At 43.9% G+C, this 26638-nt stretch overlaps 1 protein-coding gene across 1 annotated transcript in view; it reads right to left on the reverse strand.

Moving 5' to 3' along the window:
- The window catches only part of WBP1L (WW domain binding protein 1 like), a 60598-nt gene extending 35324 nt beyond the window's left edge, over nt 1-25274 (reverse strand). Inside the window, exon 1 of the mRNA XM_086466470.1 lies at nt 25188-25274. Within this exon, the coding sequence (XP_086322596.1) occupies nt 25188-25274 (87 nt within the window). The remainder of the gene's footprint in view (nt 1-25187) is intronic.
- Nucleotides 25275-26638: the final 1364 nt, after the last annotated feature.

Here is a 26638-nt window from a genome sequence, read left to right on the forward strand (position 1 = left end):
AAACGTCAGAGCTGTTCGGAAATGAAAGATGGAAACCCAGAGGCACTGGGCTGAAAGGCTTCTCAAGAAGTCACCCTGTCAAACTCCTCGGGGAACAATTTGCTGCACCCAAAGCATCAACATTTCTCTAACCTATTCTTAAGATGACTGCAATCACTAGTGTTCCCACCACCTCAACCAGTAATGTGCTTCTATACTTGATGCTCCTTAAAAATGAGGGCCTTCTTTCCCATTTACTTTAATTCAGGCCTTAGTGCAAGATAAGGCAGCAATTTCTTCTTCACTAAAAACAACACAACTGATCACAGTCATCATCTTAACTTAGCTCACCTGGAAAATTGTTCCATTCCTCTACAAGCTGCTTTCAGAAGACAAAAGAAGTCTTCTTTCCCAGACTGCAAGGATTAAACCATAGTTTTACTGCTCTTCTCAGTCTGCAACTTAAACCTACCTTAAAATGTGGGATCCAAAATGGTGTGCATCATTTACTATCATGGAGTATTACAAAATACCTGTATAGGCCACTTTATTACTACATCATTACAGATTTGGTGGGGGTTTTGCAACAACTGCACTCAATTTCTGATACATCCCAAAATTCCAGACTCCCTCTATTTGACTTTCTCCATCTGATAAGTACTCTGCACTTTTTCTTCAGGAAAAGTGAAATAGGCTTCAGACTATTTCTTCGAGTTGTTCTCCTGTCTGAAAAAAACACACACAACCCTCCATCTGCATCTTAAGTGCTTTCTCTTTGTCTCCCAAACTGTTGGCACTGGAGGCAGAACAAACCCCTCCAGAACTCCAGTCGCCACCATAGACTACTCTTTAGCATATATTCCTGCCACTTAATGAACCCACTGCATTACTATTTAATCCTCAACACAGATCCCTACTCAGCATCCCATAACCAGTATGCTCCCTCACTCAGGTTGGGCTGTAAAACATCCACTGAATCAAACAAATTACATCTTTTTTTTCCCCCATGAGGTTGTTCCTGATAAATCCACACTGCTCATTTCCTGTTGCCTTAGAGATGCTTATAAAGCCTCAAGGATTTATTCTAGTACTTCACTAGAGACTGAAGCACTTCATTTTCTAACTATTTCTTCCTTATTCTTTTCCTTTAATTTGACTCCTTTACATTTAGTATTCATTTTAATGTGTGTAGAATTACAACTAGGAGTTCCTGCGTCTTTTTTTTTTCTCCTCAAGAACCCAAAGAGCAGCAAACCCTTTCAGCCTGTATCAGTTACTGAGTCACTGTTTACTCACTTTCCTCATTAAATTTTAGATCAATTTTTTTCTCTAACATCTAACACTGTATTTGCAAAACTTTTTTCTTAAGCCTTTGTGTGTTCCTTGCTACCTGCAATACAATTCTTGCAAAGGTGAACTATACAAACAGTGAAGTCTTTACTGTCCCTTCAGTTTCAGATGACTGAATTTAGTAGATGATTTTAACATCAGCAAAAAATAATGAAGATGATAACAAATGTCAGGATCCCTTTAAAGTGCAAGTCTGATGAGAAAAATGTTAAGTATTTTTAAAATAGATATCACGTTTGTGGAAAGAACTCAGCATAAACTAACAGCATGGCTTTATCTCTTAGAGTGTCAGCACACAGCAGACTATTGAAGTCTGAGCTCACACCGAGTTGTCACCATGAGGAAAAATATGTGACCATCAAAAATGTCCCCAAATTCTTGGGAAATTCAAAGCAAAGTTTCAATCAAAAAAGCTAAAGCAATCTTTTGTAAATGTAGAAACTTATTAGTGAAATGGAACTTTATCTGCCAAAGTGAGCCAGCAGAACCAATGGTATTCAGTGTGTCCACCATGCACCAAAAAGAGACCCGAACAGATGCCTGAAGGATTCAGTTTGGAAACCAGATCAACAAGAGGTGAATCAAGCCGCTTTGCTATCAAGCACACTGGACAAGGTTTAGTTCTCTGATATACAGTTAGTGTACGCTTGAGCTGTTTAGTTAGAGAAAAGTCTTTGAGCTATTATTATGCCTTACAGTCGTGTAGCTCTGAACAGCTGAGCCTCTGTACTTCTCCTATCAAGGCAGGCTGGAGGAAGCGCAACCCTGCTGCTTCCTCATTAGTGTAAAGTACTGCTGTCAAATTGTCTGCAACTAGCTTTCAAACTACCCTAAGTGATAACCAGACCTCCAAAACCTCAGCAAACACACAGAAAAACTCCTTCCTAAACTCCCCAGGAGCAGAAAGATGCACTAGTGGCTCCTACAGTCTATAAACTGCAATAGCTTGCAAGTGGCTGTTGCTTACAGCAGCTCTCACCAGATTCTCATTCAGGTCCTCCACTTTTTGCCTCTCCTCTAGGCAAGCTGGAAGAAGTCTGGATGCACACAGATGGCAAGGATATCCCTTGCGAGTTGCATCCCCAGGTATGAGAAATGCCACTTAAGTCAGGAGTTTGACAGAGAGCCCAGATCTTGCTGTAATGTGCTAACTCTGCCAGAGCCATCCTGCCAGGTCTATAAACCCCAGTATTCTGCAAAGTAGCAGTGGAATCTGAAATAAGATTTGTCTCTGAAGAACAAGCTGGTGGTCTAGAGGTTTTGTTTCCTTTCAGAGCGTTGCCCTAGGTCGGTTGACCACACAAGCAAGGAGCACAGGCACACACGCTGTTGATGTACCACTGTAGATGCCAAGCATTCAGTAAAGGCAGTAAACGCTAATACCAGAACAAAAGACAAGACCATTTTCATAAGTACAACAGAGTCCCCCCACAGACCCATTTTAATGGATTGTGCCTAGCACAAAACAGCCACTTTTTCACAGTAGAGGCAGATTTATTCTTGGCAAAAAATTACATGGTGGGTCAGATCTCTCAGAGACACTCTGGCGTCTTCAAGAAAGGTCAAGAACTTCCCCCCCCCCCATCATAAGAGTTACTGAGAAACAGAAATGAAAGGACTCCTCTCTATTCAATAGCACAGATTCAGACATTCTGTCAAGATCTGAACACTTTTGCCATGTCTTTTCCCAAAACAGGCTGGGACTCTAAGGCATTCTTGAACATGAAGGTTCATATAAGTTTACCAAATCTGAGTCCAAAAGATCTCAGCCAGTCAGCAAAAATACAAAAATCTGACAACTAAAAGAAAGGGCATTACGCAGTATATTCCCCTCATATAAACACTCCGAGAACTGCATCAAAATTTGTTTTGTAATAATTTCTTCATGAGACAGTTGATCTTTAGTGATCTAGGAAGTTGTGGATAAACCTCAAGAACTGAGAATGTTTTTGGTCCATATTCTCATTTCTCCCCAGGGAATCTTGATCTTCAGAGGAATATTAGCATGAAGTATGTAAAATATTTTGTGGACTGTTTATAACCTAATGACTCCAAACGTAACCTTAAATGCCATTCCGCAAAGAATCGGCCATGTTCAGCAATTTGAGCAGAAGGAGAATGCTAGAGCCTCTCAGGCAAGACCACTTCTATCGCTCTTCCTTTAGCTTTGTTCAAGTAATTTCACATAATACAGTTATCTTTTACTGAGCAAAACACTGGTTAGAATCAAGCTGACATAAAACTCATGGTTGCATTATTAACTAGTAAAATCATTCCAAGGACTTGTGTTTGGAAATGTCTGTTCCCATATACAGCCAAATCTGAAAAATACAGCTTCAGTTCTTACTTAAACATTACTTAATGGTTAAAACTAGCGTACTTCTGGAAAAGGGATTTTGAAAGAAATACTGTAATCCTTCATTAAAAAACAAAAGTGAAAACCATATGGTTCCCAGTGGGTACGCTTACTGAAAATCAAGTTACCTTTCTGGAAACTCAATATGTGTTTGCTAAATGAAAACAAAACATCTCTTATGGCTTCACAATTACTATTTAGAAAGCCAGATGCTGCAGGAGTTAAGGTTTTCTTTGCAATGTTACTTTACCCAGTTATACATCCTGAAAGCTAAAAAAAGTAGCTGAGGAGGGAAGAGTGTTACAATCTGTGAAGTTAATAATATTTGTGTCAAAAATACTCATGGAAAAATCTAGCTGTTTGCTTTCCAGAAACCACTATTTGGTCTCTTCTATTTTTCAAATTAGAAGAGGCCTTTGCAGAATTATAAATAAAACACTGAAAGCACCATGTGACTTTCCCATATGTAGTTTTCAACAGCCAAGTGATTTCCCCTATCCCATCCCCACTGTTTGCATACCAAGGAAGTGTTTGCCAGGTTTCAAGCAGAGAATTTTTAAGCCAAATTTCTAAACCCAAGAAGATAAAGATTTTGTTAATACCCTTTGATCAGAGCAACACCTCATAAGAAGAGTTAAACTGTGGAGGGAAACAAGACCAAAAAAGAAAGATAGTATGTTTTGCCATCAATTTACAAGGAATGTGATTGTGTCAGTATAGATGTGGGAAATGGTGAGAATGCCAACTTAAACTTCTCTGAGCTTTTGAGAGCAGTACATGTAGCCATCCCACTTCTGTATGTGTTCCGAGACAGAAAACGCTCTTCACTCATTCAACAAACAAGCAGACCTAACCCGAAAAGTTGAAGAGAAGAGTTAAGAGAACACCTCAGTTTTATTCCTCCATGGCTACTGGCAGATGCAGCAGACAGGAGGATTTTCCTGTCTGATGCTTTCCTGGTTGCCTTCACTCCCACCACAGCATCCAAGTACCTGAAAGCCCAACATCCAAAGGGCTCCCATGCTATACATCACATCCAAACAACTTGTGGAGGTCACCTGAAACCCGGCCTCCAGCTTTTTGAAGAGTGGGATGCCTGGCTGCCTCTACAAGGAGCAACACAGTAATTGTGAGCCAAAAGGAGACGGTGGGCAAGGCTGAAGCACACGTCCTGGGACAACAGAAAGGATGCGCTGCCAGAGGAAAAATCGGAGGACAAAGTACAGAACTGGCCTTCACCTGAACAAGAAGGGCAGCCCAACAGGGAAAACAAGAAAGTCCCCTGCCACATAACATTAAGACTGCCATGTTAGACTGAATGCCCCAAAGCAGAAGTCAGAGACATATTCATCCCAGGACACCGAAGTATCTCTTTTCCAGTCTGAGCTGCAGTACAACATTCATTCCTACTGACCTCACTTTTCCCCTTGGATGAGGAACACGCCCATGGTACTATCTTGATCAATGCAATCACAAAAGGTCCTTCATTGCATGCAACAGTTCAGTAAACCACATCTGGCAGCATGACAAAAACCCACACAGGGACACCTTGAAATTCTCATGTTCGATTTGACCTACATCAAGTCTTACTAATATCTAAACACTCCTTTGACACTGGTGGCAGAAGAGCCGTGGCTGTGGGCTGGTGACAACCTGCAGCTTCACTCCACACAGCCCACAGTCAGTGTCATGAAAGCCTAGCACCAAGATTTATATTAAGACACTGCACACACACCAAAGGGGTTTGAAAAGCCTGCTCAGCCCTCATGAAAGACAGTGTTCTCTGGTCCTACTTAGAGCCTGAAAAAGCAAGGGGCAGGAGGTTCTGTCTTTATTCTTTGCAGTCTTGTTCAGCCTTGCTCGATGCCTGCATGCCTCCTAAGTTTATGGTTACTTCCTGTTGACAAATATGTTCTTCTGCAATCTATTTCATCTATTTTCAAACAAGGCAGATAACACATTTTTTAATATTAGCCAGGGGTTTTGCAAGACAAATTGTGGCCTTTATGTAACACAGAACCCGGACTCGAAATAACTTGTGGTTCATTCTCAAACTGTACTGGACTTTATGTTTGGCAAAGTCACTGTTTTCTATTCTTTTATTTTCCATCAGCAGAATAGGAATAGAATTTACCATATCAGAAGTGGAGTCAGAGTCATTAATGTTTATAGATAACATCTATGACTTTACACTATGCAAAAGATTTGACATGTTTTTTCAGGCTAGTTCGGTGTAGTAATGTTTGTGTATGTGCTGAAAACAACCAGAATTCATATCTAAGTTAAAGATCACAAGTTTCAGAAATGGACATTCCATGCTTTAGTTATTTGCTTGTAATCAGGGAAGACCAATACAAAGTCATCCCATTTGTGAAAACTAGCAATTGTTGATGACGACTGGTTTTTTAGGGCCAATCTTCAGAGAATTATCAGTAAAAAAGCAGCACCTTCCTTTTATTTACCCCCACCCTAGACCAAGTATATATTTAAAAAAAAAAAAATTCAAGATAACTAGATTTTCTTTTACTCTTCCACAGTACCAAGGAGACTGAAAGCATAATTCACTCTAATAATTTTCTGTAAAGGAGGATTTCATCATTAAGTATAGCAAGTAAACACCACATTTAAATTTTCCCTTGCAACTTGCCAATATTGTCATGACTCAGCTTTAAAAAAAAAAAAAAAGGTCTCCTTATCACTTCAGTAACTTTCCTCTTTTAGTCTCCAGCAAAAAGATGTGTGATAATTTAGAAAGATTCTTAGCCATGCACCATTTCTGGCTGAAATCACAGTTACAAGCCAAAAAGCAATCAGAGACTTAAAATACAGGCAGAAATTGTTTAGTGGTTGGTATTCCTTTGCTAAGCCAGAACTTCAATACTGCCTTTAGAAAGCAAATCAGCATCAAAAGAGAGGAGATATATGCACTCAATGCTTCCAACATACTTGATTGTAACAGAATATCTTAAGTAGGAAGTCATAAATATATTGCAAACAGTCCCCGAGATAACCAGCAAAATGGTAGCAATAAGCAGCATCAGGAATGAAAATTAATAATCTCATGATTTCTCCTAAAGTGCCAAGAACTCAGACCTCCACAAGGTTGAAGACTCTTTACAGAGCATACACATATGAAGACATATTTTTAAGACTCAAAGGACTGGAAAGTCCATCACAAAGTGCCACAGCGATAACTCAAGTCCTATGGCTGTTTTTTTTTTTTTTTTAATGTCATTAAATATGTCTTTTTCCTGTCTCCACACTTCACAACCCACTTTTTGTGCCTCCAAATACTGAAATACTGACAAAAATCACCAGCAATCTCCCACGACACAAGATGCAACAGCCTTCGGGGTAGGGAAGCCAACTCAGATCCTAATTTCTCAACTCAAGAGCACAAAGGAAGAGAACACTTGTACCAGTTTTCACATCTCTTTTCTTCACATCTTGACATCTCTGCTAAGACATTCTAACAACCAGGACACCGGTATTGATACCTCAGCATCTTCAGCTTCTTTCCTGAAAGACTCCAGGTATTGATTCCTGATACGCTGCCAAGCTAGTCCCTGAAACAAGCCAGAGAGCACTCAGGAAACATTCAGGAAAAGGTTGGAAGTAAGAGGCAGTTGCAGGCAGATCCCATCGCGCAAGAGGTCAGCCCCTGACTGCAAGGCTTTCCATATCCCAACGTATCTCAAAGAGATTGCAAGGATTTCCCAACTCCAGAATCACAAATCGACAAGGAGGCACCGTGAAGCTGTGAAAGCCCGTGCGGCTGAACTGCACCATTCCAAGCTCCCTACAGCCCAATGAGTTATCCTAAGTACTAGGTTTTACTCTAAACTCAAGTCCACACTTCTTGACCAAAAATCTGAGATTAGAGGTCAGATTTAGAAGTGAAGCTTTATACGGAGATCCTGACATGAATGCTAGAACAAAGAAGAAAAAAACCCAACCAGTCAACCAACCATCATTCTTTAGAATAACAGCTGCCCGGAAGAATTTGAGAAGTACTTCATCCAAAAGTGTTTCAGTTGCCATTCAAAACACTCTCACATTGCATTTCCAATTTAAAAATCTATTTCCCTTCAAAGTCTGTGTCCTCCTATACTTTCTTCAATGGCTCTTGCAACTTAAAAGTCATAGAAAAGCACACCAAAAATACCAGATGGGACTAACGCATACACTTCTCTGCTAGGTGAGGTCGCCCTTCTGCATTACAACTTATGCAGCAAACCACACGCTCCTCTGGGAAGACGCTACCTTTACTCCTTCTAAAGCACCATTCATGCTGACAAGCATATACAGATACTAACACAAGTCAAACGGGATTTTCTGCTATAGAAAAACCTGATTCTAGCCTCTATTCTCCACTTGAATCCATAATTCTGAATAGCAAATACTCTGTTTTTAGCTTAAGCAACTAAACATAAATCCCTGATGAAAGGTATTAGGAGTATAAAAATGCCCTTTACCACTTTGGACTAGATTTGAACTGGTGACCTAACGATGTGACACTCGATAGTTCTTTAACTTTCTGTTATCACAGAGATTTGCATCAGCAAATACTTAAATCCCAGGAGATGATACTTCCTGGGAAGAAAAAATGTTAGCTAAATGAAATCTTCAGAAATAAAATTTTCTAGATTTGTGCAATTTTAACAAGCAAGAAAATGCAAAGAACAGTCACCAGATTCCTATGAGTTTCTGGAAGACCCTTATATTACAAGTACACAACACAGAACTTCATACCAAAAAGTCAGTACTTGTACAGCTCAGCGTTCGCTACTAGACTGGGGTAACCACAGCATGTCTAATGAGTCTCCCTCATGGCTTTAGAAATCTAAAAATCAAGACACATTCTGTATCGAAATGCACAAATAATTCCATTTCGAGTAAATGTATTAAAACCCCAAGATTTTCACGGTCTGTTCAACTGCATCATACCAAATATGCACAGCCTGGCATTGTAACATCTATCCCACCAGAACTATTCAGGCTTTTCGCAATCCATGAACCTTGCATCAATATCCTGGTGCTATGCCTGCGGAGGAAGGTGCAAATCCCGATGAGGCAAGCACATGTTTCTCACCTGGTTTCAAACAGGCATCACAAAATCACAGAATGGTAGGGGTTGGAAGGGGTCTCTGGAGATCATCTAGTCCAAGCTATCAAGTTTCCTCTTTAAGTGAAACACCCCCTAATATTTAATTTGGTTGTAAAAATTTCACAATGGTACATCTGCCAGCGAGGCAGACAGAGACAAAAGCACATTTAACAATCCCCATCAGAGGGTAGATCCTGTTTAACATTTTTAAAGAAGTATTGCATCTGCGCAGGTGCTCCATTTCATTGGAGAGTCTCCACCCTCAGAAATCTCCTGATCAATAGCAGTATCTTTAATCTTCCTGATGAAAACAACAAAAAAAATACTCCTTTGAATAGCCATCAGCCCTTCTCCCTGCACACATAAGTATATTCAAACACAACTGTCACCATTCCTACCAAAAAGGCTCTAAAGAAAAAGCATCTGTACAAACAGCTATCTGCCTGCCTGGGGGATGTGAGTCCTTTTGTTGGATTTATTTTGAAGCTACAGATGTACTTCAGATGCCCTACGCTCATTCCACCACCCCAAACGTAACAGCCAAAAATCTTATGCCATCCACATGAAGACAGTCTCCAGTTTGCATCCAAGAGGTGTGCAATTCAGGGCTTGCCAAGAGAAGTTGCTTATCGTAGTTAATTTTAACAATATCATACATAGCATTAGAAGAGCTTCAAGAAAGGAAAGAAAAATGTAATATAAATTACAAAGGCAGGTGATAAATCTTCCAAAAGCATCCAAAAAGTTCACAGTAAAAGCTTGTAAGGGTAAGCAACCTGGTTTCATCAACATGCTTCTAATTAACCCTTTTGCAGCTTCAAAAAGATACGATCTCTTGTTGTTGCTAAGCATGTCTGCCAGAGCTTGCCAAGGAAAGCATGAGCAAGCAGCTTCAAAGGCAGAATGACGTACCTATAGCAGTAAACCCTAATCCTCACTGTGGAAACCATGCAACTGAACTTAGTCACAGAAAATGGGATTAGAAAATCTAAAACAAAACAAGGGGTTGAATGAATTAGCAGTCATCCCAAGATCATGTTGAAAATATTGAGCAACATTTAAATAACAACTGTTGTCATAGTTGATAAAGAGGAGGGTAAAACGAATACTGTGCACAGGAAACCTTTAGCGGATGGGGATAGGAACTGGGTATCCAGGTCAGCCTAAAACCTTACACACTAACCCTGGATGGGGGCAGAGGTGCCGGAGAGCACCCCAGCCATCACCCCTAGAAATTCAAGTGCACAGGCCCCTAGCAAAAGGTTTCTGTGATTTGACCATAGGAAATATGGCAGAGGTTGAAGTAGATAATCAGTGATGGCTCACGTGCCACATGCAGGGGCAGAGGGAGAGTCTCTGGGAAGCATGGCACTATTCTTTCCACAGTTCATAATGTCATGCAAACACATGTATACAAACATGTTGCAACTGCTCAAGTGACCATCTTCGCTAGCGCCATATAAAGCACATGGCAGAAATGCAGAAGTCAGGATTTCTGAGGCAATTCTCCAAGGAGACATGGAAATGTGACTTTCTAAAGTTCCCCACGTTTCTTGCACTGTAACTTCCTGGACAACAGGATCACATTTTCCAGTGACCAGACCTAACCCAAATTACATGTTTGCACAACCCACGTGAAATTCAGGTTTTGATGAATATGTGTTTTCATTTTAGGACAAGAAATGATTTTCTAACTCAAGACAATCTTTCAAAAATAAACCATGTCTGCATGTAGGGTCAGGATGCCTAGAGAGATCCTGAAACAACAATTAGCTTAAGGGAGTTTCCCTGACCGCCTCACTGCTGAAGAGGCTTCACTAGCAAGTACCAAGTATCCAACTCCTGATCACTTCAACAGATAAAATAAAGAAAATGAAGACTTACATCAGGAAAAGGAAGGCAATGGCAGGAACAAAGGAGACAAGCAAGGAGAGAAAAGAATACCTTGAGAAAAAAAGGCAGACTCATGATCTAAGCGCTGATGAAATCTGCTCCTGATTGATACTGAACGTGACCATAAGGTACAAGCCCACAGTTCGATGACAGAGAGCATATTCTCCCTTTGATCATTCTCCGGTGTCAATGGAAACCCACTGGGGCTTGGAGAGATACCAAGTCATTGAGAGATGACTATCTAACCTAGCACACAGACCGTGAATGGAAGCAGGAGTGAGTTTCCACCCCTCCTCCCCAGGCCCAGGACTATCACTTCCATTTAATGAAGTCTCAGTAGTCAGATTTCAGTGACCTCCCTCTACTTTCTGCTGCCCAGACATCAGGCTCTTCGTTCCTTTTGAAGGCTTCCATGCCTCCCTCTTACCAAAATGAAAAGGAAACAGGACAAGATAGATACTAGGTGCCACAGCTTACATGCAGTCCTTCATGCCAAGCAGTACAGCACAGGGCTGTCCAAATTCATGTCAAGAGCAGAATGGCTGTGTTATCTTTCATCGATCATTGACACTGCCATGCGAGTCTCTTCTCCTATGCAGCCTCAGATTTCAGCAGAGCCTTGCAGAAGACTGACCTTGCAGCAACAACCAACTGTACAACGTTACCAGGTAGTTCCCAAACCAAAGGTTGTGGCAGTTTTGAGTGGAGAAGACTGGAAACTGCTTACTCTGCAGGGAAAGCACAAAGACCCTCGAGGATCAATCACCCTGTAGAGCCCCTCTGAAACCTCCAAGGTAACCAGACCTGCTCACAGACCCAGAGAAACTATGCAAAGATTCAGCTTCCACCAGCAGCAGTACCTTTGCTATACTTGGAACAAAAAATTTAAAGAAAGGGAAGTTAGAGCATTTCACACTCTGCTCAGTCTCTTAAAAGATGAAAGCAAAGAGGGGATTTTTTTGTTTAACTTAGAAGTTTTGGGGGGGACAAGGACGACACAACTCTTAGCTTTCCTTCTGTATTTAAGCAGAGACTTTTTCAGTATTTCCAGTGTTGCGAAACAGAAGACAGAAGAAAACAAATCTACTTTGACTACACAGAAGTGCCAACTAGGAAAAAAAAAAAAAGCTACAAAAGCTTGTATAAATACATGCACATCCCTAAAAGCAGATGCACCTATCAAAGCATTGTTTAAAGTTTGCTCCAAGTTGAGTTGAACTCTCTGTACTTGCTGTTAAGAACAATTTTACTCAAAGTAATAACCAGGATTCAAACCAAGTAAGAAATAATGAACTCGGTTTTAATTGGTTTGTGAGAAACCCAATTTGCAAATGCTACCCTTAGCCAGCTATTGAATATACAAGTTGATAGAGCCCAGAAGGCACTGTGATGAGTGACTTAAGTGGAGGCACCCTACACCCACCAACATTCCTGCTGAATGAATGTGAAATCTGCAAGAATTGCTTTTATTTATCTTACTAAAAGCATTTCTTGGAAGGGCTGGGAAAATTTATTTCAGATGGATTTTTCAGCTGAGAACAAAGTTGTATTTATTATAATTATGTACTCTCCAGTGTGGCCTGCCTTGCTGAGAAAGAACATTAAATTCAGCTGCGCACGAACTCACGGAAGTGACCTTTTGAATGAAAATGCTGCAGCAAGAGACTTGTGGAGCATTCTCACTAAATAATAACCGACTGTCTGTGACTTGCAGATTAGTGTTCAGACCACTGATTTCAGCTGCTACTTACACAGGCACAAGTCCACATGAGGGCAATCAGCTGAGAATAAATCATGTTTACTGCAGACTACAATATGGATAACTGTACTTGGGAAACTATTCATAGTTTCCAATCCAATATGGTTTTATGAACTTTTATTAACCATCATGCAGCAGCATAACCTTGCAAGGCACTTTAAAGAGGTCTTTCCTGCAGGACACCCACTATCTCGTTTAAGTAAGAGGATCAAAGGTGTTATTGACACAAACTGAACAAGCTTTCACTTTAATGAGAGCAACAAATGCAAGGATGAACACCCACCACCTGTGCAGAAGTACCCTGCTCCCTCTTTGCAGAAGGACGTGAGGATTATCTGAAAGGCTTCTGCTGTATGGAAAGCCCAAGCACTTGGGGACGGAGGCTGGTTAGCACTAAACATCTAGGAAGTCAATCTAGAGGGTTCATTTCATCATCTAAATGAAAGGTGCAATGTAAAACAGCAAGAGATGCAGGACACGTGCTTGTTTGGAAATGGAGGATGTTTGTTTAGTGTGCAAATATAAAATGTCCTCCTTAAGACATATCAGATCATCTTACTCTTTGCAGAAAGGTTGGATATTATAAAAAGTATCCCATCCTGTAAAGAACTTAAACCAGATGTCTGAGCCTTCCGAGCAGCTGGGTTGCTGGGCAGTCGAATTCCCCGCTGCCAAAGAAAGCAAGGCAGGCTTGCATGCTGACGTCCACATCTCGGGGGCACTTGGACGCCACTCACTCTGCCTGCCCAGCCCAACGCTGTCCCACAATGGACAGGACCCGCTGGCAACCCGCTGCAGGCTCCCTCTCCCCTCCACTCTCCAAGGCATGCACAGCAGGCTCTCGTGGTTCATGGCCATCCAAAGATTTTGGTATGCAGTTCAAAGGTCTAGAAAAGAGACTACCCTGTTCTAAGCATCTGAGGATTTTTCAAGCCAAAATGCAGCTATCAAAACAGTATGCACTGCCAGTTTGGGTTCTGTACTCCCTTTTCAGATTCTGTGTTTGCATTTCAGCAAGCTTGCTCATATCTCACAGCTCTGCTCACTGAACCTGATGGTTTAGTCCCAAGTCTGTATCTCTCTGTGCTGTTGCCTCCAAGGTGGAATATGACACAAGAAACCCAACTTCTTGACTCCACTATAGAACCAATTAACTGAGAGTTGCTAAGAAGGAAAAGCTTTCGCTTGGACTATTTGTTTTCTATGCAGTAAACACAGCACATGCAATTTGTGAGGTGCACAAAAGCTTGGTCCTCGTGTGTCTTCACATATTGATTATTTACAGTAAAGCTTTTCATAGAAGAACAGTCCCCACTCAAGTAAAGAAGAAGCCAACAACAATAAAACTGTATCTCAACAATTAGGTAAAGTTTGACCATAGTACCTGAGGGCATTGAAAACCTTTGGACCGAAACCTTGCAGAAGAGAACCAGGAGTTTCTTGGTTAACAATTAATAATTTAGACCTGAAGACTCTCATCCAGACCTCCAGCTGAAGAGGGAAATTGCACAGTATTTATACACCTGGTACCACACAATCTCATAGTATTTTGATACAAAGAAAAGACACAGATCATAGTACATTCATCATTTTAATGTCCCCATTTTAGATGAGAAATGTGAAATTACTTTCTTAATGTCATGTGGTAAGCCAGGATCAGCACTGAAGAGTTCTTGCATAAAGTACTTGTGTGTCAAAGAAAGGACTCCGGAGCACACTGTGGCTTTTAAAAATAATTATTTTTTATAATACTTATAAATTCACCCTCAAAAAAAAAAAACCAACAACAACTAAACCCAAGAAATTTCCTTTGAAAACTGTTATTTTCCATCGTTAACTTTTGCACTAATCCTTCAGGTTACGTACACTATCAAGACACTTCACCCTGAAGAGCCCTCATCACTGTAGAATATGCAAGATGCCTGCTGTCAGGACAGGAAAAAAGCCAACAAACACAGAAGCAGTGTTAAGACTTGTAAATGAACAAGTTAATGGGTTGAACCTGATAAGAGCAGTATTTTTAAAGCCTATTGCTTAATTAAAGACACTAGTTAAAAGCATAAACAAGTTTTACCTTTCACCCTGTCCTGAAGGATGGGTTAACTTAGGGCTACAAAGATGATGAGGGGACTGGAGCATCTCTCCTACAAGGAAAGGCTGAGAGAGCTGGGGCTCTTTAGCCTGGAGAAGACTGAGAGGGGACCTTATCAACACTTATAAATATCTAAAGGGTGGGTGTCAAGAGGATGGGGCCAGGCTCTTTTCAGTGGTGCCCAGTGACAGGACAAGGGGCAACGGGCACAAACTGAAGCACAGGAAGTTCTGCCTCAACGTGAGGAAAAATTTCTTTACTCTGAGGGTGACAGAGCACTGGAACAGGCTGCCCAGGGAGGCTGTGGAGTCTCCTCCTCTGGAGATATTCAAAACCCACCTGGATGCAGTCCTGTGTAACCTGCTGTAGGGGAACCTGCTTTGGCAGGGGGGTAGGACTAGATGATCTCGAGAGGTCCCTTCCAAGCCCTACCATTCTGTGATTCAGAAGAACTGTTGGCAGGCAGTGCCTGTGCAAGAGAAGAGCTAGTGATAAAGAAAGCTCTCATAGCAAGGACACAAATAGACAAAATCTAGAGTCATTCATTGAAGAATCTGTCCCAGATTGTAAAATGACACTAGAACTCAAGGTTTCCAGATTTGCAAAATTAACTTTTTCTGTATTAACAGTGTGCTAATGGCTACATGAACAGCAGCTCACCCAGCCTTCAGATTACGCTCATGCAAGGCACACAGTTTCATGGACACCAATACACCTTCCATTTGCTTGGTTCCAGAAGATCAAGATGCAGGTGGCACACCATCCAGCCAAGCCACCATGAACACCTTGCCCAGTGCTGTTTTCCTCCCCTGCAGATCTCTACATTCTCAAGCCAAAGCCAGAACGTTCACTGCTTACATACACAAATTTAGTCCTGTTTTATTAAACACACTGAATATATTTAATCCTTTGGTCATGCTTCTAAAAATCGTTTAGAGTAGGATCACGGCAAGAAGAGTTTCGGTGACACACTGCTAGATAATATGACATAGACAAGAAACCATCAGTGCCACTCTTTCTCTTCCCCAAAGTTTTTCTGCTCTGTTAAAGGTTGTAAAAAAAAGATTTGCCTGGGCTTAGTCCACAAGAGGAATTTAGCAAGCACTTACACTTCATATCAGCCTGAAGTTACATGCCAGCAAAGGTGAAACAAGACAACAACAGATTTGTCTGGTCCCTTAATCTAAAGTTTTCTTGGCATAATGCTTCTCAATAAATACATAGCATGCTGAAAATGAAGGACTGCTGCTTCAGCTAGTCCATCTAGAGAAAGCAGACTACAGCTTTCAGAAAGGAAAACAATACTATGAAGAGCAAAATCACTCCGGACTTCCTGAATTCATCTTTTAATGCCAGGATGATCCTCAGACTTTGCAGTCAAGGGACAGGCCTAAGAGCACAAAATGGGTCTGAGAAGAAAACTCCTGACTCTTGTTTCCACAGCCTAACCACTCTGGTGGTTTTTGTATGATCACATACTCTGTGAGGTACATACAAGGACAGAGAAAAAAAAAAACAAGAAACTCAGTAAAACAATGAGCCACAAACATGAGAGCGATATTTAATAATCAAGTATGTGAGATGCAAAAATTTCCTAACAAGATGGGGAGGAAAAAGGAGCAAAACAATGAGACAACGAGAAAACAATACAGCTAGGAAAAGGAGAGGAAAATAAATTAAGAGCTCTTACTTTTGACACTGCAATTTAAGACAGGCTTTGTCAGAGTCCAAGTGCTAAGTGTCAGTAAATGGAAACAATCGGCAATGACAGATGTCTGCAAGCCTGTTTTATCTAAGCTTCAGATCACAGGACACTGGAGAGTCAAATGCGAGCTGTTTGTGAAGTTTGTTTCTTCTGAAAAGACAGAAGTCAAAACGACAAGGTAATTTGAAGACAATACAATACACACGCAACCCTATTCCTCCTCCCCTTCAGTATTCACTGTTTTAAAAGCCGTCTGCAAAGGAACAAATGAGACAACCAGTAAGCACAGGAGGAATTCATCACACAAGAGACCCAGACATGAGTCATGACCTTCACACACATTCAGGTAGCTGCATTAAATGCTTTCCAAGCACAGAATAAGTCTTTCAGATTGTACCTGAAGAAGAGTCTTTCCTCCCGCAAGATGGGGGGGTGGGGTGGTGCACTTTGGGTAATCCTCCCAATACAATTACAGTAGATATACAGGATGAAATTAAGTCAGCCCAGTATCTTGGCCTCGAAGATACCTTGCCTCCTTAAAAGGTTTTGTACAGTCTTTGCAACACCCCTGTACAATGTCCACCACCTCCTCCAGCCCTTCCCCTACCTCCTGGCTCAGACTGACCCCAACCACTGTTTAACCCTTTCATTTCACACCAGTCACTCCCAATTCTTGTTTAGCTCAGCCAGAGAGCTTTAAAAGGTGCTTTTGCAGCAGGTTGCTAGCTCCGTGGGACCGATTTTCTGCCCGCAACCAGCGGGATGGCTGCCACAAGGGATATTTTATGCAACGAAAACGGCCTGATCTTCTGCTGGAGGCAGAAGACATGCAACTCCTGTGGCTTCCCTGTTGGCCATCATTCACCACCTGGGATTTAAAGAGGATCCCACATAGAGAAAGAGGTTTTAAAAAACCATGCAACTACTGATACAGTATTAACTTATAAAAAGCTTATTACAAAGAGTCAGGAATACAGAGCTTGGCAAGGGCAAGTATTTCTGCATATCTTGCACTCTTTCCATATCGGGCTTCTGGTGTGGCTGCCACAATTACACCATTGTTTGACTGACAGCATTATCCCAGGCTGTCTTGATTATGAACTCTAGTTCCATACTAAGTAAAAAAAAAAAAAAAAAAAAAAAGTCTCTTACGGACAACAGTACTTGACCTGCTGGTCATATCTGCGTGCTAGGACATGAGAGAAGAGAGTGAATCAGTTCTGCTCACTAAAAAGCCTCTGCACTATCTGCTTGCATGCCATTAACGTTCAAGTTTCCTCCCTGCTTCCAACAGGCAACGCTCGACACCGTTTACACAGGGAATGCTCAAGCTGGCTGGTGAGATTCTGGGCAAAACACACTCTTCATAACTGTTTCTACAGCTTATCAGCCTTTTCCCCTTCGATTTGCTGTTCAGCCAGCAGAAGACAAAAAAGAAAAAAAAAAAGTAGTTCTGTAACCACTGGAGCTCCGTAAAGCTGACCTCCCATCAATTTGTTCCACAAGGCTGATTGACTTTGCAGGCTAGCAAACTGTGAGCTCCAACTGAAGCTTTTCCAGAAGCTAGGGCATATATCAACTCAGTCAATCATGGACTCACAAATTTCCCAGTGCTTAATAAGCTTGCAACTGTAGCTTCTCACCCAGTGATACTTCCCTGTTTGGCTTTTTTTGTGTGTGTTTTTCGTTTGTTGTTTTTTGTTTGTTTGTTTTTAAGGTGTCTCTGTGCCTATCTGTTTTCAGGAATTCTGTTGAAATCTTACGCATCTTTGAGGTCTCTTCCTATCAAATTTGGTTCAAGCTGGCCAGTGGCTTCAAAATTAATTAATGGGGAGACAGCCGCTGATAACTGCATAAAGCTCCCCTCCCATGAAGTATCTTCTTTGCATTAACACAATCCATTTTCCTGCTAAAGTCACTCTCTGTCTCACTCCAGGACTTTTGGCAAATCAGTATCTTGAGTATGCCTCAGCCTCAAGTAGAGACAAGATATGGTTAGTTTTTGCTTTGATCGTGATCCCTCTTAGATCTCAAAAAAAAAAATATTCCAAACCTAGACCCTGTGGACCTCTGCTCTTGAGTTGCCTCTGAAATTTCTTTCACTGCCTTGTGTACACCAGAACCAGACATGAAATAAAAACACATCACCACTAAAAGTAACAAACTTCCACCTCATAGTCATGCAGAAGATTAAAGAGGAATGAAGAAGGGAGAATCATTTTCTTTACTGCTAGCAGATCTTCCCTTTCTTGAGGTGAACTCTTTCCTCTGCTAGTCTTAAGGACTGCACTCAAGAATCTGAGGTCTTGAACTGCCATGCAAGAAGGAAAGGTCTCTGTTCTCCCTCCCTAAACCCAGCACCCTACAGCTTTTCAGTACTGGTAGCTGCTCGCCATACCCACCTACACCTCTGCAACCCATTATCAGCAAAAGGCCAGCAGCATTTTAAATGGCAAAAGCTCTGTCCCCCAATGCACTGGGGATTTCTTCCATGCTCAAATGGCCACTTGCTAGCAAGCTGCCAGCATATTGTCAGTGGTTGGATTTGCTTTACAATACACTGGTGTGAAAGTGTTTGGGAAGAAGGAAAAGTCAGGAAACTGCATCTAAATCTCCTACACAACCCAGCTCTCACGTCCTTTTTTTCTCTTGCCAGGTTGGACCAACCTCGGGTGATGCTGAGTGGATGGATACTGGCTCAGTGGAGGAGACCTGCAAACCAGCACCACCACAAGCTGCTTCCACACAAAATAAAGTCTCTCCTTTCTACCTGCAGGTGTTGTTCAGGTCACAGCATGCCAGGGAGCACTGGTCACACTGGCATTAAATGGTTATATCGGCTGCATGAGTCTGCCAGCATCACCTCACTTTGCACACAGCAAGCTCCCTCATGCAAAGCGCTCCGTTACAGTTTCACAAGCCATTGCAGAGACTATAGCGGTCATCAAAAAAATAATGCTGGGGGCAGTGATCCTACTGATAATCACATCATCAGAGGAGAATCAAGTTCCTCCTTGTCCAAGCAGATAAATGGCAGGTCTCTGCAGCACTTTGAGCCTTCCTTTGCAGTCAAACAGTATCTGTGAAATCACGAAAAAGCATCATTTGTGACTGCCACACCAACACATTTCTTGTCACAGGCAAGGTATGAGTGTGCGAGTCCTGCTTGGCAAGCCTGTTCTCTCCAGCCAGCTGTTATTTCAGGCGTGTTACGTGCACTGTTCACAGGCTCAGCCGCACATGCAACTGACTGTCAGAGCTACTCTGTCACAGCACCCAGGTGGATGTTGGCATCTCAAAACCTGTCTTCACAGATGTGGGTTTTCTCATCACACAAGACAGCAGGGGGAAGGAGGGACCCGACTTCCCCAGCAGCATCTCTCTGTGAAGTCATCCAGGAGTACCGTCCCACACTCGGTGCTCGCTTTCTTCCAACGCGGAAGCACAGACCAAAACCTGGCGCAATCAGGTTGTCCTGCAACGTGCAGCGAGCATCTCCGCCCTGCCATTACTAATGGCCCTTCCAAAATTGTCACCAGCCCTGCCTCAGAGACTGCTTTCAAGGTGTCTCTGACATGCCGAGTCCTTTCCCTCATGTTGCAAAAACAACAGCACAACCCTGGCAGAAGCAGCTTGCCAGGTCATCTTGGATTCATGAACCCGCTGAAACAAAAGCAAGACAGGAGCATGTACAGCCATAAAGTCACTGGTTAAATGCATTAATAAGCTGAGAAGATTTCTATGCAGTTAACTAGAAAGGGCAAATTCTTACCCTGTAAAACCGGGCAGCTCAGATTAGACGAACATCCCGAAGTACCAAATATGCACGTTGTCAGGAGACAGACAAAAGGCCACCTGTAGCTTGGTGTAACTAAAACTGCAGGACATGCCTGACAAGGAGATGTCTGTATAGGCACAGCCATGACCAAAGGGCACAGCACAGACATCACTGGGTGGAGAAGTAGGCCAGAAGATCATTAGCCCATCACTAGCTTTTTGCCACAAGCTAATGTCTGTTCAATCCTGCCAGTCCTCCCAATATGACTTAAAGGGAAAAAAAAAGGGAGAAAAAAAAAAAAAAAAAAAAAAAAAAGGTGGGCGGTTTGCATTTACTAAATATACTGCCCACTACCTCGGAGGATGTCCACATATTTTCAGGTTACAAAGATACACAAACAGTTACCTACATTAATGCCCTTCCAATACCACAGAAAGAAAGACAAAGGTGAACTTCAACATAACACTGGGTTAATACAGGCTGACAGAGCTATATGAGTGCACAGTTCCCACTTTTGCCAGCAGAAAAGCGACTGCTGAAGATGCTTAGGGGAACAGCACTTCTAGGAATCAAAGTGAGGGGTCAATGGGTGTTTTAGCCAGGGTTGAGTAACTGCCATTGAAATGTGGCCAAACACCGAGTGCATCCATCCCTCTGCCTCACTAGAAGGGCCGATGGTGCTATCGCCACTTTGGGCAGAACCTCTGATGCCCAGTACCACTGCACCCAGCGGAACCACTGCTCGGGGACAGTCAGTGGTGGATGCCGCCACTAGCTAGACAAGGCTGACGTGGCCCAACCCTGCTGCTGCAAGGATGGAAAAATCCCCCACCATATTGAAACAACTCTGGTGGATGAAACTTTCCAAGTTCCCCTGCACCACAGCACAACTCCAGAAAAGCTGCCCAAATTTATTCTTAAGGTAGTGTTATATTTTTGTTAATTAATATTTGGAGGGTGGTGGGCAAATTCTCAGAAAGGCAATGACAGGTCCCAGTTACAGAGTTGCTTTGACAGTCCTGAAGAAAACGGCCACACTCCTCCCCAGGATGCATCACTTTCAGACCAGGCTTTCCATCTGCCGTACAGCTGCAGAGATGCAAGGAGAAATTCTTACAGCATTGTGTGTAATTGTGAGGGTAAATCACAAACAAAAAAAAATGTAATCAGCAGGAAAGCATGCTATACAGATGAGAAAACAGAGTTCACTGTGGTATAATCATCATGGTACGAGCAGTGCTTAATCCAATCTGCACAGTTATTTAGAGGCTCCTGTTCTGAGCAAGCACAGGACGTACTTTGATCTCTGCTGCCTCCTGCCAAAACTGTGGAAATTAGCAAGCCAAAAACCAAGTGTCACAGACAAAGATATCATGGCAGACAAAATATATCCTATGGTTATACAAGCACCTCTCCTCCTGTTCAGGAGACACAGAAGTGCAGTTGCAACTAATTACCTTTACCTTAATCAAAAAAGTTATCTGAAATTTACAGATGAGGAGATGAGCCTCTCTTACAAGAGAATAATTGAAACTTTACATTCAGTTCACCAAGCACCTGAAGCAATGCTCTGAAAGGGCCCAAATGCAGCCAAACTCTTGGATGAAGCATTATAACTCCATATTGGTGCAATCACAGCTGTGGTCACAGCTAGAGCACAGCCTTGGACAGAAATGCTGTGTTACAGGGGTGTTAGCCACAGTGACAGTCACACCAAGTTCTTCCTTAAAGCAAGGATCCGTCCTCTTTGTCACATATGATGAATCATCCCTCAAGTCACACTACTTCAAGCAAACTCTTTAATTTGGGATGAAATCGGTCTTTAAGAAGGGCATGCTTCTGTCAGATTTTTGGCTCAAAACCACCTTATTAGAAAAGACAAATTCCACAGACTTGTCACATAGTTAACATTCACTTAAATCCCTTGTTTTTAAGGAAAACAACAGTTGAGAAAACTATGTGATAATTAAGCAGCAGGCATGGGAACAGACAGATAGTTAAAGCGGTCAAATAACCTTTACTCTGCCCTGTAGAGACAAACTACAATAGAAAATTTATTAACGTTCAAAGTTTTTCGTTACAAATTGGACCAAGCTCATTTTAAAGTATATTAATTTATTATTTTCTCACTTCCTTCCTTCTCCCTCAAAGTGAGAAGGGAACGCCCAGCTAAGGTGTGCAGTTAAGGCTATACATCTTCAGTCACAACGGAACATGGCTAGATTTCTTCCTCCTGTGACGTTTATCCTGATTTTATTACATAATCTGCCCATAATCTACTGATAAATGCTTCAGCTCCACTTACAGTTTTGTGCTCTGATTACAAGTGAAACTGCAATGAATAGTCATGGAGATGGTTAAACAACTTGGACTCAGGACGGTGATGAGCTAATTATCTTCATTCTCCTCCTTCTACCACCCCAAAAAAGTCTTAGTTAAGAGAAAGGTCTTTGAAGATCCTAGGCAGCCTGGACTTATTTTAACCTGAAAAATCAGACCCTCCTGCAGAGTACAGCGTGTTCTCGGGAATGTTTGTTCAGTGCGGCTAGGCAGTACAGCTCCACCTCCTGAATTATTTAGAGGACACATTTCCTGCAGCACCTCCCAGCCTTAGACCACCAGGTCTGCAGGACAGTTTTTACAAGTGAGGAGGCATGGACACTGAACAACAAGCTCTGCCTGACAGCAGAAGCAAGCAGGGCATGGCAAATATCTGCATGGTAGATGGAAGCAGGTAGCAGTCACAAGAGGCAGCAAGGGCAGCAACAATCTGGAGGGGACAAGAGACAACTGCTGTCAGGGTTTCAGCTAGAAACACAGGAACCCTTCATGCGGAGATCTTCCAAGTCCAGCACTGCCCCACTGCAGCTCTACCTCTACAAGCTCACCAGCTCTGAGGAAATCAGGCTCTAAGGCAACACCAAAGCAGACAAAGTTTTGTTACGTGCTCATTTTCAAGATCCTACATCACCAGCCATTTTTGAGTGGGTAGCTGTCAATCTCTAGTAGGCAGTGAGATAATACCAGCCTCTTGACAGACAGAGTCTACATTTAAGATCTAAAATAAACTGTGAGAGTTTTATATAGACAAACTATGAAAAGAAAATGAGTAAAAGATGCATCCGTATCTAAGTGCTCTAAAGAAAACATAGGCCGACAAAGCTCTTCTCCCCCACTTTCATGTATTGTACCACTCAAGACTTATTATTTTAGGATTATTTCTGGTGCACTGACTGGAGAGGATATCCACAAGTCATGTATGCAACTATTCCACAAGCAATCTAGCTGTATGATTGCTTCCACATCCTCCTCCTTTTTCTTTTCCTCCTTTTCTGCTTCCTATTCCCTTCTTCTACCAGCTCCTTGACTAATATATAAGCTGTACGAGGCAGAGCATCTTTCACAGTCTTCAAAGCAGGTATGCTATTTTTATTAGCATGTATAGGGTTGAAGACTTTCACAGCTTCCATACAGATAATCCCACTACCTGACCACTGCTCGCAGCTGGAATACTGCAACCACCAGCGCGCAAAAATGGACCCGAGATGTGCTTATATACGCTTAGTTTATGTACCTCAGCTTGCAGGTGAAACGGAACAAGCACTAGGACTTCCATCTGTTAAAGGCAGTTGAGACAGCATGGAAAACACGCAGTTCAACACAATCCTGCACCTGGCTCCCTAGGGCAGCAACGGCCAAACTTTAGCCTTGGTGCAGCTGAAGGAGATTTGAGGTGGCACTACCAACAGGGCATTACTCAGCTTTTAAAGTAGATCCGGTGCTCTCAGCACCCTAAAAAGAAGAAGAAAATTCAAAAGGGGATAACACCTGTAGTCACAGATAAACTCACCTCCTCCTCCTGCAGAAGCACAGGGAAGTATTTCAGTGGACCCCTTCCAGAAGGGACACTCCCCATCTGCACCTCTGTGACATTAAGCACCATGCAACTCACAGCATCTGCGACCTACAGTCACACATCAGCATCTCACTGGCTCAGACCTTCAACATATGCAAACTACAATTTGTACTTTATAAGTAATACACCACATCAAATCATAAGTCAGTATATTCAATCTGTGTTCTACATAGGGTGAAAAAGACATCTTGACTCCACAAACAGTAAAGTCCCAGGTCATGCACAGGTTGCTTGGCCTAGTACAGTCCTCTCCGAGTACAACTGAGTGTATAGATCAAGGTGGGAGAGGTTTACATGCACCTATACTAGGAGACCCAAGAACATCACTGGAAATCTGAATGGTACACATTTCAGCATAAGGAGGAAACAGAGTGAAGTCATGAAGAAGAGAGAATCAACTTCAGGCATGAAAAAGTTAGTAAGTGGGTGGTCAGAGCCTACAGAGACAGGGCCTAGTTCCTCTCATCCCAACTGAAACATGCTCCCTCTTCCTTCCCTCTGCGCAGAGGATGGCACTGAACCTCCCCAACAATTCCTGCCCCGGGAAGACCAGCTCACCTGGCCTGTGCAGCACCACACAAGTCCCATTTCCCTGCTGACCCAGGTCCACTGGCCAGCTGCCCCACGGCAACCCTTCAGCTCATCCCAAACCTCCTCCAGCCCCATCCCCTCAACAGGCCACCTTCTTCCCTGTCAGCACCCCCAAAAGACACATGCACCTCCATCCGCAGGCCCCTGCACACCTGCTAACTCAAGCCTTCTGCCCTCGCTATAGCCATCTTTCCCATAATCTACCGTCAACCACCATCAAACACCTTTCTTCCATGTCCTGCAGCCACCCTGCCGTACAAAGCACCTCCAAGAGGCACTGCCACCCATACCTAGATCCCTACAACACCTCTCCGTCCCCACGACACACAAGCACCCCCCAACTCAGGTCTCTGCATCTCCTCCAGTTTCACTTAAGCCAAGGTGGTTCCCCAAATCTTAGGCAGGCCCCCAAAAACCTCTTCCAGCAGTCCCAAGAGCCCCAGGCACCCCATGCGCGCTCCCGCCCCTGCCAGCCCAGCCTGACCCCCTACCCTAAAGGCCACCTCCCTCACCCCGAAGGGCACAGCCCTCCGCGCTCACACCGCCGCCCCCACAGGCCTGCACGCCCCCCCGCAGCCGGCACCCCGCCGCAGGGACACAGCCCCTCACCACGGCGCGACCCCAAACCCCCCGCAGACGGCCCCCCCAGGGCAGCCCCTACCTGGGCAGGCTCCACGCTGGCGGGCAGCCCCTCGGGCAAGGCCTGGAACAGCAGCAAGGCCATGGCGGCACGGAGCCTCCTCGCCATCCCCCCCACCCCCCGCTCCCCGCCTCCCCAGCCCGACTGCGGCCCGGGACGGGAGCCGAGGGGGCACCCCGCGCCCCGACCCGCCCCAGCCGGGCACCTATTGGGAGAGAGGCGCGGCTCTCGGTTCGCCATTGGGTTAGCGCGCTGTCGCTTAGGGCAGAACCGGGAGGGGCGGGGCCTGCGCGCTGCCATCTTGAGTGTGGCGCACCGGGGAGGGAGCCTGGACTACTGAAAGGACCGCCATATTGTGAGTGGCGGAACAGGCTGGAGAGGGGTGTGGGGTCCTGCACCACCAGTGCACTGCACCCCCGGGGGCAGAACTGGGTAATGCAAAAAGGGGGGGGGTGCACAAGCACCCTCTAGCCTTCTACGGCCTCACTGACATCCCAATGGCAGCCAGGCACTCATCCCCCATTCACCTGATCACTCCCAGTTACTGTGATCCCCACTTGCCCTCCTCCCCAATGCACCCACAGAGCCCCAAACCCAAACAGCCCACCCAGACCTGGGGCACACCAGGACGCTTGACGTGCAGAGGGTGCTAAAATGGCAGCAGCAGCATGGGACTGGAGTTGAGGTGCCTGGCGAGCAGCCGTGTGTTGGTGCCAGGCCCATCGGGAGAGGGGAGCAGCGTGTAGACAAGGATCTCTCGCGAGGGCCAGGTCCCAGCATGTCCCCACACAGGACCCTCACCTGGGCTTGCACCCCCAGGAGAAGTGGGGGCACTGGCACTTGGGGTTAATTCACAGCTCAGGGGAGATGTCCCGTGTTTCTGGGGCAGTGGGAGAGACCTTGTACACCACTGCTCCTGGCACACCAGGCAGCCTTCATGCCCGATTGGCGTGGTGAGGTTTGCCAGGTGCTCAGATAACACATTAAGAAAAGACAGAAAAAAATATAATTGACTTGGCAGCTAATCTCCTACCCTGGCATTTTTCAATAAGTACCTGGGGCGCACCTAACCCCGCTGGATCAGCTCGCCCACCTGCTGCTGCCATGGGCCGTCAGGTGTTAACCCATCGCATGTGCACCCTGCTTGCTACTCTCTCCATAGGCAGCCGCTTCACCAGCCTCCACTGGGCTTTGGGCGAGAAGCAGTGAGCCAAGCCTTGCCGCTGGAGCTCGTGATGCCCTAGAGGAGACCCCCAGCCTCCCTTGCCTCCCCAGCCCCTCCCCAGGCTCTGCTGTAGCACAACGTAATGTCTTTGGTCTGGTTGTCGTTTGAAGGAAGGTTCTAAACATGCTGAGCACTGACATTTGAGCTATCCACAGTAATTAAAGGAGCTTTATTCCTGTTCCCAGCTAGCACTGAAATTAGAGGCACAGCAGGGAGAAGGCAGTGAGTGCACCAGAACATGGGACAA

This window comes from Leptosomus discolor, chromosome 6 (genome assembly GCF_034619465.1).
Source record: "Leptosomus discolor isolate bLepDis1 chromosome 6, bLepDis1.hap2, whole genome shotgun sequence".
In the NCBI taxonomy this organism is placed as follows: Eukaryota; Metazoa; Chordata; class Aves; order Leptosomiformes; family Leptosomidae; genus Leptosomus; species Leptosomus discolor.